The following is a 21,632-nucleotide window of genomic DNA, read 5'->3' on the forward strand; positions in this document are numbered from 1 at the left end:
TGCTAAGATCCACTGTCCCTCATTGTATTTCCAGGGAGTGTTACCAGTGTCACAGGCTCATCTAAACCACACTAAGGACTATTCCAAATCTTACTTCAGTCAGGTGTGTCTGCAATAGACCTGAGAGAGCTCAAGAGAGAAGGTGGTCAGAGTTACTATTAATTTCTTATTTTGTGATTTACAGCTTTGAGTTGGACGATGATTTCACTGCTATGTATAAAGGTTAGTTCCCATTCTCCACTGTTCTGTTTGTGATGGAAGTTTTCCTCTGTGAGTGTGTTAAGATCTCTTCTCTGGCTTTCAGTTCTAGACGTGGTAAAGGCTCACAAGGATTCTTGGCCCTTCTTGGAACCTGTGGATGAATCTTACGCCCCTAACTATTATCAGATTATTAAGGTAGAAGTTGTCTTTGCAGTAATGCCTACTATAGTGTGTATATCTTTCTTGGGTTTTGTCGTTTGTTTCTTGTTAAATATATATATATATTTTTGATATGTTTTTCTTTTCAACTGTCAAAAGTTCACGTGATGTTTCTCGCTTTATCTGTTTTTCGTTACAGATCAGCATTGCTGAATTCTCATTATCTCTCTATCTCTCTCTCTATGGAATGTTTGCTCTCAGCATATTTTAACTATAAAGAGTTATGTGTCTCATTTAGGCCCCCATGGATATTTCCAGCATGGAGAAGAAACTGAATGGAGGTTTATACTGTACCAAGGAGGAATTTGTAAATGACATGAAGACCATGTTCAGGAATTGTCGAAAGTATAATGGGGAAAGTAGTGGTAAGCAGGGAAGGAGTTTGTGCTAGATACATATCTGTAATCAAGAATAAAATGGCTTCTCTTTTACAAATACACATCCTAGTGCCTTTTCTGTAGGACAGTGAACAGAATGTGTATGAAAAGTCATGGGATTGACCATTCCAGCCACTTACACAGTATCTGCCAGGGATTCTCTCCTGCCCCACAGGACAAGAGAGTGCAGCTGGCAGCTAACTGGCTCATCCTGGAGACCAGTCTGGTCTGGATAATACTGTGTGTGCCTCTTTAACCACCGAGGGGACTGACCCTAGATAGAGCTGACTCTTCAACCATCTGGAGAAGCTGGCATAGTAGATCTCTAATATCAAAGTAGAAATGGCTCTTTCTGAGCATCACACACCGGGGCCTGTTGTGAGGTGGGGGGAAGGGGGAGGGATAGCATTAGGAGGTATACCTAATGTAAATGACGAGTTAATGGGTGCAGCACACCAACATGGCACATGTATACATATGTAACAAACCTGCACGTTGTGCACATGTACCCTAGAACTTAAAGTATCATAAAAATATATATCTATATAAAAAAAAAGAAATGGCTCTTTCTACTTTGGGTCATTTATGCATTAACTAAAAATGCCCTGCTTAAAGACAGCATTCAGCCATTTTTTATTCAGTATGTCTGCAGTTTAGCCTTAAAGAATTAAAGTTTTACTGGCTTTTTTTTTCTTTATTTACTTACTTTGAGACAGGATTTCACTCTCACCCAAGCAGGAGTGCAGTAGCGCAAACATGGCTCACTGCAACCTCAAATTCTTGGGCTCAAGGATCCTCCTCCCTCAGTCCCAAGTAGCTGGGACTATGGGCAGGTGCCACCACACCTGGCTAATGTTTTCTTTTTGGTAGGGACGGGCGTCTCACCTTCTTGCCCAGTCCGATCTTGGAACTCTGGGCTCAAGTGATCCTCCTGCCTTGGCCTCCCAAAGTGCTGGGATCACAGGCATAAGTTACTGTACTCAGCCTGGTTTGATTTAATAGTCCTAGAGGCCCTGTCCCAACCATACGACCTTGGGCATCTTATGGATAGAAACCACATCTTCTTCATCTTGCATCCATAGCTCTACAATATAATGTGTCCTAAAGGTGAATTAAACTCATAGTTTACCCAGGTTGCATCTTCTGTTTATTAGAATTGTCTTTTGTGACCTGTAGGTCAGTTTCTATAGTTTCTATAAACAATTTCTATAAACTATACCTAGAAGTCAATCCTCCTGTCTTCCTATAGAGTATACCAAGATGTCTGATAATTTAGAGAGGTGTTTCCATCGGGCAATGATGAAACATTTTCCTGGAGAAGATGGAGACACAGATGAAGAATTTTGGATTCGAGAGGATGAAAAGCGGGAGAAAAGACGGAGTCGGGCTGGGCGAAGTGGTGGGAGCCACGTTTGGACCCGCTCCAGGGACCCAGAAGGACCCAGCAGGAAACAGCAGCCCATGGAGAACGGAGGAAAGTCGTTGCCCCCCACACGCCGAGCGCCCTCTTCTGGGGATGATCAGAGCAGCAGCTCCACACAGCCCCAGCGGGAGGTGGGCCCTTCCAATGGCCGAGGCTTTTCTCATCCCCTGCATTGTGGTGGGACACCCAGCCAGGCACCCTTTTTAAACCAGATGGTAAGGAATAGAGTGGAGACTGTTGCAGTTTCTCGTGGTTTGTGAGTTCATAGGAATGTAAAGGCCATTCAGTTAGTACTTCCTGCAAAATAACTTCTGTGTATGTATGGAATCTTTTCCCCTGTGAGTCCTTCGTTCATTTCATTTTGTTTACTTTTTAGTAGAGACACAGTGTTGCTATGTTGCCTAGGCTGGTCTCAAACTCCAGGCCTCAAGCAATCCTTCCGCCTCAGCCTCCCAAAGTGCTGGGATTATAGGCATGAGCCACTGTGTCCAACCCTTCCTTTATTCTAAATCCTCCTTTTTCTCAATCATTTGAATTAGGTATTCTCAATGTGGGCAAAAATTGGGATTAAAAAATATATAATCTGGCTGGGTGCGGTGGCCCACTCTTGGCAATCCCAGCACTTTGGGAGGCTGAGGTGGGCGGATCACGAGGTCAGGAGTTTGAGACCAGCCCAGCTAACATGGTGAAACCCTTTCTCTACTAAAAATACAAAAATTAGGTGTGGTGGTGCTACTCAGCCACTCAGAAGGCTGAGGCAAAAGAATTGCTTGAACCCAGGAGCTGAGATCGTGCCACTGCACCCCAGCCTGGGCAACAGAGTGAGACTCCATCTCAAAAAAAGAAAAAAAAAATGTAATCTTTATTGTATAAAGCACAGGTATACATATAGTACGTAAATGTACAGTATATCTGCAACATTATAAGATTTCATGGTAACAGGCAACTGGGGAGAAACGGCTAAAATGGATCCTTGGGAGGAGGAGTAATAAAAAAGAGATTGAGAAACACTGATTTAATCTTGTATCTCCTGGAGAGGGAAGTTGCTTCGGGCTCATAGGCAAGCCCTGATGCGGGTGAGCGCGTGTTCACAGTCTCCCTGTCTCCAGCTGAGGTTTAGTCGTCTGTTTTGTTTTAGTAGAACGTTCATCTTCAGGAAAACCCTTGTTGTCAACCTAAAGTCTGTGCCTTTCCTTTTTCCTCTTCTTGCTTTGTTCAATGCCCTGCAGAGGCCAGCAGTACCAGGAACATTTGGCCCTCTGCGAGGATCAGATCCTGCCACCTTGTACGGCTCCTCTGGAGTCCCGGAGCCACACCCCGGGGAGCCTGTGCAGCAGCGTCAGCCTTTCACCATGCAGGTAAGCAGCCCACTCTGGAGGGCAGGGGCAGGGGGTCCCACAGGTACGTTTCAGAGAAACAGTCTCTTTCCAGGTTAAATGTCGTTCAATGCCTCCTTCCCCAAAGAGTCTGTTCCCATAGAGAAGCATGTCACAAAGTGTGCCTTATTCTGTGTATCTGGTTAACTGTGCTGCCTTTTCTCATTATCAGCCTCCAATTGGAATTAACAGCCTCCGAGGACCCAGGCTAGGCACATCCGAAGAGAAGCAAATGTGCGGGGGGCTGACACACCTTTCTAACATCGGCCCACACCCTGGATCCTTGCAGCTTGGGCAGATAAGTGGCCCAAGTCAGGATGGAAGCGTGTACGCTCCAGCTCAGTTCCAGCCAGGATTCATTCCTCCCCGGCATGGCGGGGCTCCAGCCCGGCCACCAGACTTTCCTGAAAGCTCAGAAATTCCTCCCAGCCACATGTATCGATCGTACAAGTACCTGAATCGAGTACACTCTGCCGTCTGGAATGGGAACCATGGTGCTACGAACCAAGGACCCTTGGGCCCAGATGAGAAGCCCCACCTGGGGCCAGGACCCTCTCATCAGCCTCGCACTCTCGGTCACGTGATGGATTCCCGAGTCATGAGACCACCTGTACCCCCCAACCAGTGGACTGAACAATCAGGCTTCCTACCTCATGGAGTTCCTTCCTCAGGGTACATGCGACCACCCTGCAAGTCTGCTGGACATCGGTTACAGCCACCTCCAGTGCCAGCACCCAGTTCTTTGTTTGGAGCGCCTGCCCAGGCTCTGCGGGGGGTGCAGGGAGGGGACTCCATGATGGACAGCCCAGAGATGATTGCGATGCAGCAGCTCTCCTCCCGCGTCTGCCCCCCAGGTGTGCCTTACCACCCCCACCAGCCTGCACCCCCCCGTTTACCTGGCCCTTTTCCGCAGGTAGCTCACCCAATGTCGGTCACTGTGTCAGCCCCCAAGCCTGCCCTGGGCAACCCTGGGAGGGCACCGGAGAACAGTGAAACACAAGAGCCTGAGAATGACCAAGGTAATTCACACTGTCACTTTGGGCTCTTTAAGCTCTTGTTTCATGAGTAATCTTTTTACATAGCATGTCAAACCAAGTGTAATCTGGTTCCCAGCCTTTCTTTTTTTATTTTTTGGCATTTTTTTTTTTTTTTTTTTTTTTTTTAGACGGAGTCTCTCACTGTCGCCGAGGCTGGAGTGCAGTGGTGCGATCTCGGCTCACTGCAAGCTCCGCCTCCCGGGTTCACACCATTCCCCTGCCTCAGCCTCCTGAGTGGCTGGGACTACAGGCGCCCGCCACCACGCCTGGCTAATTTTTTGGTATTTTTAGTAGCAACGGGGTTTCACCGTGTTAGCCAGGATGGTCTCAATCTCATGACCTTGTGATCTGCCCCCATCGGCCTTCCAAAGTGCTGGGATTACAGGCCCACTGCGCCCGGCCTTCCCAGCCTCTCTTTCTTGAGCTTCTCAGATTTGGGCCAATCACAGTGCTTCTGTTGGTCTATCGATCCCATTTCTGGTCATAATTCTGACTCTGCGCAGGTGGGCGCTTGCTGTGCCAGGCACTCCTCCTGAGACTTTTTTTTTTTTTTGAGACAGAGTCTCACTCTTGCCCAGGCTGGAGTGGAGTGGCACGATCTCAGCTGACTGCAACTTCTGCCTCCCAGGTTCAAGCAATTCTCCTGCCTCAGCCTCCTGAGTAGCTGGGATTACAGGTGCATGCCACCACATCCGCGTAATTTTTATATTTTTAGTACAGACAAGGTTTCACCATGTTGGCCAGGCTGGTCTTGAACGTCTGACCTCAGGTGATCGGCCTGCCTTGGCCTCCCAAAGTGCTAGGATTACAGGCATGAGCCTTCCTGAGACTTTTATACATTAACTCATTTATTCTCAGAACAAGCCTTCGAGATAGCTACTGTTACTATCCTCGTTTTTACAGATGAAAAATCCAAGGCATGGAAATGTTAGATTATTTGCTCTCAGCCAGCTAGTAAGTAGCAGAGCTGACATTTGGGCCCAGACAGACCAGATCCAGCATCTGTGCTTTACCCACTGCATCATCATAGTTCTCTAAAAAAGTACTGTCAGCCAGGCAAGTTTTGGTGGCTCATGCCTACGGTCCCAGAATTTTGGGAGGCCAAGGCCAATGGATCACTTGAGCCCAGGAGTTTGAGACCAGCCTGGGCAAGAGAGTAAGACTGTCTCTACTAAAACATTAAAAAATGGCCAGGCACGGTGGCTGATGCCTGTAATCCCAGCACTTTGGGAGGCCAAAGCAGGCAGATCACAAGGTCAAGAGATTGAGACCATCCTGGCCAACATAGTGAAACCCCATCTCTACTAAAAATAGAAAAAATTAGCCAGGTGTGGTGGCAGGCGCCTGTAGTCCCAGCTACTCAGGAGGCTGAGGCAGGAAAATGGTGTGAACCTGGGAGGCAGAGGTTGCAGTGAGCCGAGATCATGCCACTGCACTCCGGCCTGAGCGACAGAGCGAGATTCTGTCTCAAAAAAAAAAAAAAAAAAAAAAAAAGTTAAAAAATTAGCCAGGTGTGCTGGTTCATGCCTGTAATTCCAGCACTTTAGGAGGCCAAGGCAGGCAGATCACCTGAGGTCAGGAGTTGAAGACCAGCCTGTCCAACATCGTGAAACCCCATTCTACTTAAAATAAAAAAATTAGCCAGGCATGGTGGCAGGTGCCTGTAGTCCCAGCTACTCAGAAGGCTGAGGCAGGAGAATCACTTGAACCCGGGAGGTGGAGGTTGCAGTGAACCAAGATTACACCACTGCACTCCAGCCTGGGCCACAAAGTGAGACTCTGTCTCAAAAAAAAAAAAAAAAAACGTGGTTCATGCCTATAGTCCCAGCTACTTAGGTGGCTGAAGTGGGAGGATCACCTGAACCCAGGGAGGTCAAGGCTACAGTGAGCTATGATTGCACCACTGTACTCCATCCTGGGCAACAGAGCAAAACCATGTCTCAAAAAAGAAAAAAAATACCATCTTGAAAGTCATCAAGTGAATTTCTGTTCCTTGGATACATACCTGGATTTATTAAGAATGGCCAATAGTGAGATCTAGCAAATTTTGAAGCAGTTTCTTAGAAATACCATTTAGGCCAGGCACGGTGGCTCACACCTGTAATCCCAGCACTTTGGGAGGCTGAGGTGGGTGGATCACTTGAGGTCGGGAGTTTGAGACCAGCCTGGCCAACATGGTGAAATCTTGCCTCTACTAAAAATACAAAAATTAGCCGGGCGTGGTGGTGCAGGCCTGTAAGTTCAGCTACTTGGGAGGCTGGGTCATGAGAATCACTTGAACCCGGGAGGCAGAGCTTGCAGTGAGCCGAGATCACGCCACTGCACTCCAGCCTGGGCGAAACAGTGAGACTCCATCTCAAAAAAAAAAAAAAGAAATGCCGTTTAAGAGGAATAAACATTAAACTAGGGGAGAGAATAGAAAAAAAAATACTTTGCAATTAATGCTTATTTCTAGGATAAATATAGCATGCATGTAATTTTCTTCAGTATCTGGCAGGAGAATGGACACACTTGGACTTAAGATAATAGATTCCTGGCTGAGCGCGGTGGCTCACCTCTGTAATCACAGCATTTTGGGAGGCCAAGGCGGGTGGATCACGAGGTTAGGAGTTCAAAACCAGCCTGGGCAACATGGTGAAACTCCGTCTCTACTAAAAATACAAAAATCAGCCGGGCACAGTGGTGGCGGTGCCTGTAATCCCAGCTACTCGGGAGGCTGAGGCAGGAGAATCGCTTGAACCCGGGAGGCTGAGGTTGCAGTGAGCCGAGATCACGTCACTGCACTCCAGCCTAGGCAACAGAGCAAGACTCCGTCTCAAAAAAAAAAAAAAAAAGATAATAGATTCCACATTAAATTGATAGTAGGGGTTAGAACTCATTTAAATTTTTGTGTTTCTCATACCTGTAATCCCAACTACTTGGGAGTCTGAAGTGGAAGGATTGCTTGAACCCTGGAGTTCAAGGTTTCAGTGAGACATGATCACACCACTACACTCCAGCCTGGGCAACAGAGTTGAAACTCCGACTCTTTAAAAAAAAAGAAAAAAAATGGTTAGGGAAAAAAAACCTTTTAGTATTTCTTTTGTGGAAAGTCCTACTTTGTTTTTTTTGTTTTGTTTTGTTTTGTTTTTTTGAGACGGAGTCTCGCTCTGTCACCCAGGCTGGAGTGCAGTGGCGCAATCTCGGCTCACTGCAAGCTCCGCCTCCCGGGTTCACGCCATTCTCCTGCCTCAGCCTTTCCGAGTAGCTGGGACTACAGGCGCCCGCCACCACGCCCGGCTAATTTTTTGTATTTTTAGTAGAGACGGGATTTCACCGTGGTCTCGATCTCCTGACCTCGTGATCCGCCCGCCTCGGCCTTCCAAAGTGCTGGGATTACAAGCGTGAGCCACCGTGCCCGACTGTCCTACTTTGTTAACAGCACCTCTAGCAGAATTTTCTAATATTGATTTCAAGTGAGTTCTGGAATTCAGAGCTTTACAAGAATCCTGTTTAGTTAAGTGTAGTTGCTAAGTTTAATGTTGGCTGAATAATGAAAAGTATGGTTTTTCACTTTCATTGTATAATTTGTACCATTGACCTTTAGGGCCAGCTTCAAGTAGCCTGAGCTATGTTAATAGCTCTTTAAAAGTTGATAAAAAATAAAATAAAATAAATAAAAGTTGTTAAGAATCTCTAACCTTGTCCTTCAGATCTGTTACCAGGATGGTAATTTGATCACACCTGGACAACTGTCCTCCTAGAAAGATAATAAAAATATTATTTAGGCCGGGCACGGTGGCTCACACCTGTAATCCCAGCACTTTGGGAGGCTGAGGTGGGTGGATCACCTGAGGTCGGGAGTTTGAGACCAGCCTGGCCAACGTGGTGAAATCTTGTCTCTACTAAAAATACAAAAATTAGCCGGGCGTGGTGGTGCAGGCCTGTAAGTTCAGCCACTTGGGAGGCTGGGTCATGAGAATCACCTGAACCCAGGAGGCGGAGGTTGCAGTGAGCCAAGATCATGCCACTGCACTCCAGCCTGGGCATCAAGAGTGAGACTCTGCCTCAAAAAAAGAAAAAAAGAACAAAAGATTATTTTATATAGATATGTACACACACTTACACACTATTGTATATTGTAGTCTTAGTTAAGACCTTATTTTTAGGTCGAATAGTAAGTTAAAGAATTCTGAGGATGTAAACAAGCATAGGAGTCTAAATAATTTGGTTGGGCTTAGTAAATTTCCATAATATGTTAAAAATGCCTCTTTTTAGGCCGGGCGCGGTGGCTCAAGCCTGTAATCCCAGCACTTTGGGAGGCCGAGGCGGGTGGATCACGAGGTCAGGAGATCGAGACCATCCTGGCTAACACGGTGAAACCCCGTCTCTACTAAAAAAAAAAAATACAAAAAAATTAGCCGGGCGTGTTGGCGGGCGCCTGTGGTCCCAGCTACTCGGGAGGCTGAGGCAGGAGAATGGCGTGAACCCAGGAGGTGGAGGTTGCGGTGAGCTGAGATCGCGCCACCGCACTCCAGCCTGGGGGACAGAGAAAGACTCCGTCTCAAAAAAAAAAAAAAAAAAAATGCCTCTTTTTTTTTTTTTTTTTTTTTTTTTTTTTTTTTTTTTTTTTTTTTTTTCTGAGATGGAGTCTTACTCTGTCGCCCAGGCTGGAGTGCAGTGGCACAATCTCAGCTCACTACAATCTCCGCCTCCCGGGTTCACAGCATTCTCCTGCCTCAGCCTCCCGCCACCACACCCCGCTAATTTTTTATATTTTTTAGTAGAGATGGGGTTTCACTGTGTTAGCCAGGATGGTCTCAATCTCCTGACCTCATGATCCACCTGCCTCGGCCTCCCAAAGTGCTGGGATTACAGATGTGAGCCACCACGCCCGACCCCTAAAGATGCCTTTTGAGTTTCATGTTGTAGGCATCTTGTCTTCAAGACATGCAGACAAAATGAATGTATTCATTCAACAAAGTGATTGAGTCTGTGTGTGCATGAACTGAGAGGACAGTGAGACGGAGAAGTCCCTCCTGTGCAGCTTTGATTCTCGTGGAGCAGAAATCAGGCGTTTGGCCTTCCTGAGTGCCCGTCATGCCCTGTTCTTTCTCATTGCATCACATTTTAGAGCTTCCCAGCATGGCCAGCGATTCTGATGACAACCATCCCCTCCCAGCGTGTTTCACATGCACCTGCCTAGAGTCCGTGAGCCACAAGCCGTCTCTCAGCCTCTTACAAATCGGGCAACCCACGGTTAAGGACATTTCCATTCTCCGGCCCACCGTAAGAGTGGCTGTAGAGGTGCTAGGTTTTACCTTTGTGTCCATTAAAGGGGTGAGAGGAAGTGTACAGGGACCCCAATGTCCTGATCTCTTTCAGGGACTCAAACAATTTCCAGGTGGGGCTTGAATCACCGCACATCCACCTTAATCTGACTCAGGCGTGCTCTTTACATTAATACTGCCATTTCAGCTACTGAATTATTTTTTCTCCAGCAGAGCCGTTGCCTGGCCTTGAAGAGAAACCACCAAGTGTTGGTGCTTCAGAGGGGGTCTACCTCAAACAACTACCTCACCCCACACCTCCCCTGCAGACCGACTGTACCAGGCAGAGCTCACCACAAGAAAGGGAAACAGTGGGCCCGGAGCTCAAAAGCAACTCCTCCGAATCTGCAGACAACTGTAAAGCAACGAAGGGCAAGAATCCCTGGCCCTCGGAGAGCAGCTACCCCGGCCCAGCTGCCCAAGGGTGCATGAGAGACCTCTCCGCGGTGGCAGACCGGGGCGCTCTACCCGAGAACGGAGTCACTGGGGAAGCATCTCCTTGTGGATCAGAGGGGAAGGGCCTTGGTAGCAGTGGTTCCGAAAAGCTGCTCTGCCCCAGAGGCAGAACGTTGCAGGAAACCATGCCATGCACGGGACAGAACGCAGCGACACCGCCCAGCACAGACCCTAGTTTGACGGGAGGCACTGTGAGCCAGTTTTCCCCCCTGTATATGCCTGGCCTGGAGTACCCGAATTCAGCTGCCCATTACCACATCAGTCCAGGCCTGCAGGGTGTGGGCCCTGTGATGGGAGGGAAGTCCCCAGCATCCCATCCCCAGCATTTTCCCCCAAGGGGCTTTCAGTCTAACCACCCACATTCTGGAGGCTTTCCCCGGTATCGCCCCCCACAAGGAATGAGGTATTCCTACCACCCACCATCGCAGCCTTCCTACCACCACTATCAGCGAACTCCTTACTATGCCTGTCCACAGAGCTTTTCTGACTGGCAGAGACCTCTCCATCCCCAGGGAAGCCCAAGCGGACCCCCAGCCAGTCAGCCCCCCGCACCGAGGCCCCTCTTCTCAGATAAGAATGCCATGGCCAGTCTGCAAGGCTGTGAGACACTGAATGCTGCCTTAACTTCTCCAACCCGTATGGATGCAGTGGCTGCTAAAGTCCCAAATGACGGGCAGAATCCTGGTCCAGAGGAAGAGAAGCTGGATGAATCTATGGAGAGGCCAGAGAGTCCCAAAGAATTTTTAGACCTGGACAACCATAACGCAGCCACCAAGCGGCAGAGCTCATTGTCAGCCAGCGAATATCTCTATGGAACTCCTCCGCCTCTGAGTTCAGGGATGGGATTTGGTTCATCTGCATTTCCACCCCACGGTGTGATGCTGCAGACAGGGCCTCCCTATACCCCTCAGCGGCCGGCCAGTCACTTTCAGCCCAGGGCTTACTCTTCCCCTGTGGCTGCCCACCCACCTCACCACCCAGGGGCCACCCAGCCCAACGGCCTCTCTCAGGAGGGTCCCATCTATCGCTGCCAGGAAGAGGGCCTGGGTCACTTTCAAGCTGTGATGATGGAACAAATTGGCACTAGAAGTGGAATAAGAGGACCTTTCCAGGAAATGTACAGACCATCAGGGTAAGATTGCATTCAGGCTTTTCCCCCTAAAGAAAGACATTTATTTTATGTATTCATTTTTGAGACAAGAGTCACTTTGTCACCCAGGCTGGAGTGCAGTGGTGTGATCATGGCTCACGGCGGCATCGACCTCCCAGGCTCAAAGATCCTCTGGCATCAGCTGTTTAAGTAACTGGGACTACACACGTGCCACCACACCCAGCTAACTTTTTTTTTTTTTGGTAGAGGTAGGGTTTCACCGTGTTGCCCAGGCTGGTCCTAGTCTCCTGAGCGCAAGTCATCCTCCTGCCTCAGCCTGTCAAAGTGCTGAGATTACAGGCATGAGCCACCACGCCTGGCCTGGATGTTCATTTTAAACAGAAAAATGGCCTTAGAGATAAAGATAACAGTTAATGGTCTAGGAACAAAAACGTGAATTATTGATGTTGCACACTCTGTAGGAAGGCATTAGACTTAGAGTCCAACTTTATCTTTGAAATTTTTTCCCCTCATGAAAATGAACTGGCATTTAAATGACTGACTTAGATTTTGATATTGTAAACTTTTTTATTTTTTATTTATTTATTTTTTTTTTTGAGATTAAGTCTTGCTCTATGGCCCAGGGTGGAGTGCAGTGGTACGATCTCTGCTCACTGCAATCTCTGCCTCCCAGGTTCAAGCGATTCTCCTGCCTTATCCTCCCAAGTAGCTGGGATTACAGGTACCCGCCACCACACCTGGCTGAGTTTTGTGTGATACTATAAACTTAATAACCACAGTTTGAGAGCTGTAAGCAAGCCTGTGTCAACATTGCTGCCATGTGCAGACACTCTGACCAAGGTAAAAAAAAAAAAAAAATAGGCCTACCCAGGAGTAGAAGAGGAGATCATATGTAGTATTGAAGTTTTACTACATACCTCTCATTTCTTACCCTGCCATTGAATGAGAAAACCAGGTTTATCCAGAATGCAAACAAGTCCCCATGAGACTTCTTTCACACATGCTTGTGTAGTGTTGTTCTCCAGATCCAGTTAGGTGATCTGCCATCCAGGAAGTTTTCAAATCGATACATACAAATGAAAGTTATGAAGCAGCCAGGTGCAGTGGCTCACGCCTGTAATCCCAGCACTTTGGGAGGCCGAGGCGGGCGGATCACGAGGTCAGGAGATTGAGACCATCCTGGCTAACACGGTGAAACCCCGTCTCTACTAAAAATACAAAAAATTAGCCGGGCATAGTGGTGGGCGTCTGTAGTCCCAGCTACTCGGGAGGCTGAGGCAGGAGAATGGCGTGAACCTGGGAGGCGGAGCTTGCAGTGAGCCAAGATCGTGCCAGTGCACTCCAGCCTGGGCGACAGAGCGAGACTCTGTCTCAAAAAAAAAAAAAAAAAGTTACGAAGCGTAATTTTGAAACCAGTACCATTCAGCCTAAAAACCAGTGTGCCCCTCCTCAGTGCCATCCTGTCGTCTTACTGCTACACCATCTCTACTATTTAATATTTTGTCATGTTTGCTTTATATGTCTCTAAATACCTGTTTTCTTTTCTTTGCTTTTTTTCCTAAGCTGTTGGAACGTAAATTGTAGACATCGTGGCCCTTAACCCCTCAATACTTGAGCATGCATCTCCTAAGAATGGACATTCCTTGGAGCACCATTTCAAAATGATTACCACACTCGAGGCAAATAACAGTATCTACTAGAGTTTTTATTTGTTTCCTCAGTTGTCCCCAGAGTGTCTTTTAGAGCCATTTCTTTGTGTTTTTATTGTTTTTTTCTGATAAAGGATCCAGTCAAGGCTCATGGATTTGCATTTGGCTGCTGTGTCTGTTTAGTCTCTTAATTTATAGCAGTTGTCATATCTTTGTTTTGTTTTCCAAAGAGTCCAGGCCAGTTATCATGGAGAGTGTTCCAGATTCTAGATTCATCACACAGTCTCCTTGTGTTTAGATGAAACTCTTGTGCCAGGTCCAGTGGTTCATACCTATAATCCCAGCACTTTCAGGAGCTGAGGCAGGAAGACTGCTTAAGCTCAGGAGTTCAAGACCAGCCTGGGCAACACAGCGAGATCCTATCTCTAGTGAAAATAAAGAACTTAGCCAGGCATGGTAGCACATACTACTCAGGAGGGTGAGGCAGGAGGAGCACTTGAGCCCAGAAGATTGAGGCTGCAGTAAACCATGATCCTGCCACTACACTCCAGCAGGGTGACAGAGCAAGACCCTGTCCCTAAAAGAAAAAAAAAATAGACTAAACACTTTTGTCAGGAATGCAGTAGGTGGTGCGTGCCACTTACTGCACCAGGAGGCACAAAATGTTGAGTTGTCCCAGTATGGATGATTCCAGGCCTGATCACCGGAGTGATGAAGGCAGTACCCTCGTGACTGCAGTGTCTTGTTTCTTTTGTCGTTAACACATCTTCATTAATTCTTTATCGCTTCTTTCTCGTGGCTGTAGAATGCAGATGCACCCGGTCCAGTCGCAGGCCTCGTTCCCAAAGACCCCCACAGCAGCAACATCACAGGAGGAGTTGCCGCCTCATAAGCCTCCTACACTTCCCCTGGATCAGGTAAGAATCACTAAAAATTAGAGCCGTTCTTCTTCCTCCAGGTGATAGGAAGAAAGTATATGACATCCTTGCTGTTCTGAAAAGATGTTTTAAGGTATCCTGTGGATACAGGAACTTTGCCTGTGTGGTGCTTCCTTGGCACTTGGAAAAAGAGCAAGAGGCCTCGGAAGTCACCTCTCACATGTCTCTTTCCTGTTGTGATGTGGAATGTATACCTATTTGGTGAGTATTTAAACCCTCTCACATGGCTTTTTCCTGTTGTGATGTGGAATGTATACCTATTTGGTGAGTATTTAAACCCTCTCACATGGCTTTTTCCTGTTGTGATATGGAATGTAGACCTATTTGGTGAGTATTTAAACCTCGTTTTTTCCAAGCCATCTGCAAACATTTTTTCTGCCGTGATCCCTTGTCTGTTTTATGCTTCCCACCTTTCTCATTGGAGAGAGACTAGTTGGCGGGTTTTAGAGTAGTAATAGCTGTCTCTGAGTGCTGCTTCTCTCCCATGCATTGTCTCGTGCAGTGCTTCTCTCCCATGCAGTCTTTCCCTTGACGCCCACAAAGTAGTTGTCATTGGCTGCATCATGATCATTTCCCAGTGTGCAAGTCCTACTGCTGTTAAGCACGGGGACTGGGATCTGAATTGAGAAGTCCAGGACTCTGGAACCTACCCTCTGGAAGTAAACTGTAACTGATGAAACAGAATCAAGCCATTTTCACAGCTGAGGAGCTTGGACACTCTTTGGCTTACTTAAGTTTTGTTTTTTTTAACAATTAACCCAATTTTTATTTTTGTTTAAAATGTCTTTGTTTCTTTCAGAGCTAGTCCAAGGAGGAAATGAGCCCCAAGCAATGGAAAGCTGCACACGAAGACTGGAACGTGGAGACCTGGGGAGTGCCCTGTCAGCTCTATTCCCATCACCTGCTCCACCCCTTCACGGCGACCCACTCGTGCCATCCTTGAGCTGGAGCCAGTCACGGGCCCTAAAAGGACACTCCTTAGATGACTGACACACAGATTGCAAAGGTCCTCGGCCAGGGATCTCTTGCACAGCTGATGTAGACAGTCAGGCAAAACTAATGAACGTGGAGTTAATGATGACTTTTCCAAATCCTGAGACACTTTTCAGGGAAAATCACTTTAAACTTGGGGGCAGGGGTATACTCAAGAATGGAGTGGTGCTTTTAAACTTTGATGAGCAGCTAAACTCAGGTATATATTTGGGGAAGGGACTACTCTTAGTATTAATGGTTTTGGAGCTGGGTCCAGTTTACAGAATTTTCATGTTGCCTTCTAAAATAATTTTTGTTGGTGGTGAATGTATTGTACATAAAGTGGGAAGGGTGGGTGGGGATGCGGAAGAAATGGGGGTCCTGGTGGGCACACAGCACTGGAGTGATTTTTATCTGTTTACAATCATGTCACACTGAATACTTCTGGGAGCTGGAGATGAGGGTAGGAAAGGTTTGATCTTGTAATATGTCACTGTGTTTCCTTAGTGGCCAGCCAGCCTTCAGAATAGCTAAAGGCCTTCCTTCCTTCCAGTCAGCCTGAGAGAGAACACCTGTCCCCTCACCACCTGGTGTCTCCTTGGAGGCAGAGTGCTCTCAGGAGAGTACTAGAAGCTTCAGCCCAGAAGACAGGCTGCTCTCTCACGCTGGTGGCCCAAATCCTGGATTTGAGAAAGTGGTGTCCCTTCCTGATTTTGCCACCAGCCCTACCGAATAGTTGTAAACCAGTATCAGGAATTGGGATCGCTAGAGTGTTTCACGTATTAGAAGATGAATCGTCCTCATCACAGACCTCCCTGTCAGGACTGTGATCTAGAAGGCACCACACACAGCTTTCTGGCACGAATCACATTTTGTGGAAGTGACTACTCAGGTTTGTATATTTTAGTATCAATAAAGAATTGCACAGGTTTGAATAGGAAAAATGTATTCTATAGATTTACAGTTTGAATTTAGGAATATTTCAGTATATATAGTTTTTATTCGTTTTAAGTGAATCATAGTAAAATCAGTCATGGTGATTTAAAATAGCTATCAAGAAGAAGTTCTTGGAATTATTTGTTGTGTCTGTGATAGGAAACCATTTTACAGTATTAAATTACTTTATTACAGTTGTAGAGTTGAATTACACTGGATTCTCCCTCATTAGCATTCTGTATTTGATTTTAGCTGAAAGGTCACCAAAGTTAGGACCCATGTTTTAAACTTTTGAATATCCCACAAAAGAAAAAACTAAGGAAAATTCTGAAATTACAGGTCTTTGTAAAGAATAGCATATTTTCAAGCATGCTTTTGGGATAGTAGAAGAGCCTCTATGAAATATTAATCTGCCCTAGTTTCTTATAAATTCAACTGTGGGAGGGGCCGGTAGAGTGTTTCCCGCCAATTCCAGGATTCCTAGTGAAGCGTGGAACTGTCACGTTTACAGTTTGCTAAACATACGCCGTCCGTGGAAAAGGAAGCTAATCAGAAGCATCCGTGATAGAGAGAAATGAAAGCCAAGACACCAGTTCCAGGATGATGGAAGGTCATATCCGTACGCAAACGCTGAACCTGGTGGTGCTGCCTAGGGCTCAGGCAGATTTGAGAGTTGAATAGGGAACACAGGTGCCTCTAAGGTGTAATGCACAAAAATGCAGATTTTCTCTCACAGAGGCTTTGATTTTAAATTTGATGTGTTTGCAAGTGGATTCAGTTTTGATCCTGTGCTCTCACCTGATCCTGATTCTTGTTAGGAACCTGTCACTGGCATAACCGGGTTTAGAAGAGTGAAGAGGACAGATGGATTGTGGATGGGTCCGCCCTTTAGCTAGTATCCGCTAACATGGGGCATTACTACTTCAGTTTCTGTGTTTGTGCAGAAGCAGGGAAGAGGAAAAAAGCTAGTTTGGAGCTGGTTAGACCTGGTCTAGGCCCAGAGAATTTGGCCACTGACAGCCTGTCTCTTTTCCTGGTAATGCTGGTTTGAATCAGAGGCCTCTCACTTCTCCTTAACAGGAGCACTGTCACCGTGGGCCTCTCCCCATGACTACCCCAGGGGCCTGGGTGGGAGTGACTGCCCCAATCAGCTGTTGCTAGAGCGATGCTAGAGTGATGCTGTGAACAATACAGGAAAAGTCAGTAAATCCCTTTATCCTTAATCTCCCTTCTTGGTTTTAGACAGAAAATATTAAGGAAGAGCAATAGGAAATAGAACTACTATGTTATAACACTGTGAACAAGAGCAACAGCAGCAGCAGAATTGTCAGCCTTCCTGCATCCTGTGTGGGAATGTGTCCATGCCTTATAGGTACTAGTGCTTCGTCCATTGTCCAGGGAGTGTCCTGAGCTTTCACTGGTCTTTGAAGTGCAGATCTGCTATAAGCTGTCTGGAGCTGCAAGGTTGCAGGAATCCACAGGACTGTGAGCTGCTGTGAACCCCTAGTCCACCCATCCCCAAGCAGGATCTTTTTCTCACCTTTTCTTCCTCCTCGAGCACTTCTCTTTCCAAGTGTCTTAAGCAGATGCAATGTCTTAAAGCAGATGCAAATGCATTTGCCGTCTTCTCCATTAGGAAAATGATGGGTATGTGATATGTTATAATTAGGAAGTAGTGTGTAAGGTGTCCTGAAAAGGTTTGCTCTCAAGCTAGAAGGACATTTCACCCTGTGGGTCACTGTCACCTTGTCAGCGTGCCAGCTCTCAGTGGTCCCCAGGAGGACGGGGATAGCTGAGATCATGGAGAATGGAAAATACCATCGCACCTCTTTGATTTAACACTCATGACTCACCTTTATTAGAGTTGTTAATAAGTTAGAAACTTGTGTCCCTAAGGCCCAAGAGAAAGAAAAGATGAGCTTCTTGGGAGGATTCTGGGTTTGTTTTCCCCTCAGAATTAAAAAATAGTTTTTAATTTAGCCACTTTTTCCCCTCAGTTAAAAGGTAGTAGGAGCTATTGGCTGAAATTTGTTACAGTGAATGAATGTGGAGAATAAATAAGAACAAACCCTGCAGGATTCTTGTTGACATAACTTTCCATCCCACCTCTCCGCCTCTCCTTCATCACCAGCCTTCATCAGGTTGGTTTCATTTACCTGGCTGTACACACGAGCTACTCATCGGCGGTTCGTGTCTTCCCACTGAGCCCGGGCCAGATGCTCTCAGAAGGCCTTCTCATGCTCCTCTTCGTTAGGCTTAGTGAAAACCTTAAGACCTGCAGTTTGTGCCCCTCAGTTCAGTCAGACCTCAGCTTTAAATGTCGATTTACTCTGGCTTGTTCCCTGGAAGTGCTTCTTGTGACTAAGCATTTGGTGTCATTATCCCATGCCATTTATCTGCTGTATAGTTATTATATTATTTTTGCTGATTCCTACTGCTGGCAAATGCCATCCCAGGCCCACAAAATCCCAGTGTTGCAGTCACCACAGCTGTCAGAAACAAGCTTGCAATCCATACTTCTTGGTTCAATTTTTTTTTTTTAATGGAAGTTCAAATCTGTAAATACTACACTGCTCTTAAGACCTGATTTGAAATTTCACAGGAAGGCTTAATCCTGTAGTCACAAGGTAAGGACAGTTGAGTAGTGTCAGAACCCCAACCTGCTTGGAGAAAACCTTGGTTTTCATAGAAAGGAAAGGCTGAAGGTTTTCTAGCATTGTTGCCCTTCTTTGTCTGTCAGTCAGTTCACCCTCTGCGATTCTCCATGGACCCGCATTGCAGAAAATCAGTCCCATATATTAGTGAGCCATGTACTGCCCAATCCTGGGGCTCCTGGGGTGCAGTGTCTCCACCGGTGACTCTCCGGACAATAGCTTCAGTAAGGGTACTTCTTATTTCGATTGAGAATGCAGAGGCTTTTATTCGTGGACTCAGATCACTGCATAGGCACAAAGAATGTGATTGCCATTTGCTGCGTGAGAAAAAGCTGGGCTCCCTATTTCTTGTTTGAGTTGGACTCTGTGCCGTGCAGCCATAGGACACTGAGCCTTGCGCACTTTCCCCTTGGGACAGTAGTGTTTGGGTGAATGTTACTGCATCCCATTTTTCTTTTCTTTCTTTTTTTTTTTTTGAGACGAAGTCTTGCTCTTGTCCCCCAGACTGGAGTGCAATGGCGTGATCTCGGCTCACTGCAACCTCCACCTCCCAGGTTCAAGGGATTCTTCTGCCTCAGCCTCCCGAGTAGCTGGGACTGTAGGCGCGCACCACCACACCCAGCTAATTTTTGCATTTTTAGTAGAGGGGGGTTTCACCATGTTGGCCAGGCTGGTCTCGAACTCTTGACCTCAGGTGATCCACTGCCTTGGCCTCCCAAAGTGCTGGGATTACAGGCGTAGCCACCACACCTGACCTTCATTTTTTAAATTAAGCTGGGACACAAGCTTTGCCTCCAGGCTGGATGTTGATCCCGCTCTTTGCTAGACAGACGTGGCTTGACCTTTTCCTACCTAGTTTCTCCCTCTTGTCCCGCACGAGAGGACTAACTGAATTCTAACGTCAGAACGGCTGACGAGCAGCTGATTGTCCTGCTAGTGTTTTTGAAAGGGGTGGGTGGGGTGGGAACAGGGGTATGGATATTGCATAAGTTATTGGAATGCTGACCGCCGTTCAGGAAACCATACGGCCCCTTCCCTTCCCTTCCCTAGCCAGGGCTCAGGTACCTCACTCTCCTGCCTTGTGCATAGCTCCTGGGGCCCAGGTCAGCTTCCACCAGCCTTGGCACACAGTGTCCGGAGCCTCTGCTCCTGCTGCAAAAGCAGAAACCGTGTGAACCTTCTGGCCAGTACTGGAAAGGGGAATGCTATTTATTTTTATATTGTGTATATTTTGTCGTGGTCTGCTGATTCCCTGTTTCACTGAGAGCGACACTTACCTCAATAGTTAGTTCAATATTGTGTGTTGGATAATTTTTTAAAAGAACTTTTTAAAAAGCTTTTTGATCCTTGGAGGTCTGTAGATTTATTTCCATATGAACTGGTTATTTTGTATAAAGTACATTCTTAAAATAGCAAGGCTCCTCTGTGTGTGTGGTGTGTCTGTCCATGTGTCATTTCCATATCAGGGCAAACCCAGACTTCCATCAGAATGAGGGCATGAACTAGGCCACAAGGCCACCAGCTAAAATGCCACCCCTCATGTCCATTCTCATGCATGAAGAATCCGTGGAGGCGGGGCACGGGTCCTGTGCACGTGACAGAGGAATGTGGTTCCAGAGAACTTCAAAACAGTCATATACTGACTGGCAGTTCTAAACCATGTCAGGGATAAAACTCTCCTCACAGTTGATCCTCGCACATCTGGCCCGGCCTTCGGCATCTCACTGGTAAAGGCGTCCGCTTTCAGAAGGTTACTACACCTGAGGTGCACGACTTCTCTCCTTCCAGGCTTTAGGGTGCCTGGGATGGGAAAGGAGTATACAGTGGGGCAGTGGGGCAGCTCCAGCCTGGAGCCCGCTGTGCACACACATGGCCAGAAGTGGGAGCTCCAGCCTAAGCAAGTGGGCCATTTTATACCTGCCAAGGTCATTTATGTTTTATTTCCAGTTACTGGGAGAACAGATTGAAAGTAGCTACATTCAGCCAGGCGCGGTGGCTCACATCTGTAATCCCAGCACTTTCAGAGGCCGAGGCGGGCAGATCACGAGGTCAGGAGATGGAGACCAACCTGGCTAACACGGTGAAACCCCATCTCTACTAAAAATACAAAAAATTAGCCGGGCATGGTGGTGGGCGCCTGTAGTCCCAGCTACTCGGGAGGCTGAGGCGGGAGAATGGCGTGAACCTGGGAGGCGAAGCTTGCAGTGAGCCAAGATCGTGCCACCATACTCCAGCCTGGGCGACAGAGCAAGACTCTGTCTCAAAAAAAAAAAAAGAAAAAGTAGCTACATTCTTAGAAATTAGCTACAGTCTTAAGAAGACCAAAACTCCTGTTTTGTCCTTAAAAAAATGCAGACTGTCCCAGTTTAATGGTCATTCAACTTAGGAGTTTTTGAAAATGAGACACATTCTTTAGAAACTGTACTTCAAGTCCTCATAAAACAATTCTCTTTCACTTTCTGTATGGTATTCAATAAACTCCATGACATATTCAACACTGTAATAAAGGAGGCTCAGCCAGGTGTGCTGGCTCAGGTCTGTAATCCCAGCACTCTGGGAGGCCAAGGCAGGCAGATTATCTGAGCTCAGGAGTTCGAGACCAGCCTGGCCAACATGGCAAAACCCTGCCTCTACTAAAAACACAAAAATCAGCCGGGCGTGGTGGCGGGTGCCTGTAATCTTGCCTACTCGGGAGGCTGAGGCAGGACAATCGCTGGAACCTGGGATGTGGAGGTTGCCATGAGCCAAGATGGCGCTACTGCATTCCAGCCTGAGCGACAGGAAGACTCTGTCTCAAAAATAAAAAAGGAGGCTTAACTGTGGGCTAGCATAAGTTTCCTGAGCACGCTTGAGGCAGGCGAAGCTGTGATGTTCAGTGGGTTACGTGGATTCAGTGCGTTTTCAGCTGACGGTATTTTCAACTCATGATGGGTTTGTGTGGAGGTGACCCTGCTGGCAGTTGAGGAGCATCTGT

General features: G+C 47.0%; 1 protein-coding gene across 5 annotated transcripts in view; it reads left to right on the forward strand.

Annotated features, from left to right (window-relative positions):
- CECR2 (CECR2 histone acetyl-lysine reader) overlaps positions 1-15,409 on the forward strand; it is a 195,328-nt gene extending 179,919 nt beyond the window's left edge. For 2 of the 5 annotated variants that reach the window (XM_055253237.2, XM_055253239.2), the window contains 9 exons: positions 185-222; positions 305-396; positions 659-785; positions 2,047-2,435; positions 3,450-3,578; positions 3,769-4,615; positions 10,114-11,530; positions 13,964-14,075; positions 14,896-15,409. In XM_055253237.2, coding sequence (XP_055109212.2) covers positions 185-222; positions 305-396; positions 659-785; positions 2,047-2,435; positions 3,450-3,578; positions 3,769-4,615; positions 10,114-11,530; positions 13,964-14,075; positions 14,896-14,901 — 3,157 coding nt within the window. In that variant the 3' untranslated portion in view covers positions 14,902-15,409. The remainder of the gene's footprint in view (positions 1-184; positions 223-304; positions 397-658; positions 786-2,046; positions 2,436-3,449; positions 3,579-3,768; positions 4,616-10,113; positions 11,531-13,963; positions 14,076-14,895) is intronic. The other 3 variants (XM_055253238.2, XM_055253240.2, XM_055253241.2) reach the window with 3 other exon arrangements.
- Positions 15,410-21,632: the final 6,223 nt, after the last annotated feature.

Source organism: Symphalangus syndactylus, chromosome 18 (assembly GCF_028878055.3).
Source record: "Symphalangus syndactylus isolate Jambi chromosome 18, NHGRI_mSymSyn1-v2.1_pri, whole genome shotgun sequence".
NCBI lineage: Eukaryota > Metazoa > Chordata > Mammalia > Primates > Hylobatidae > Symphalangus > Symphalangus syndactylus.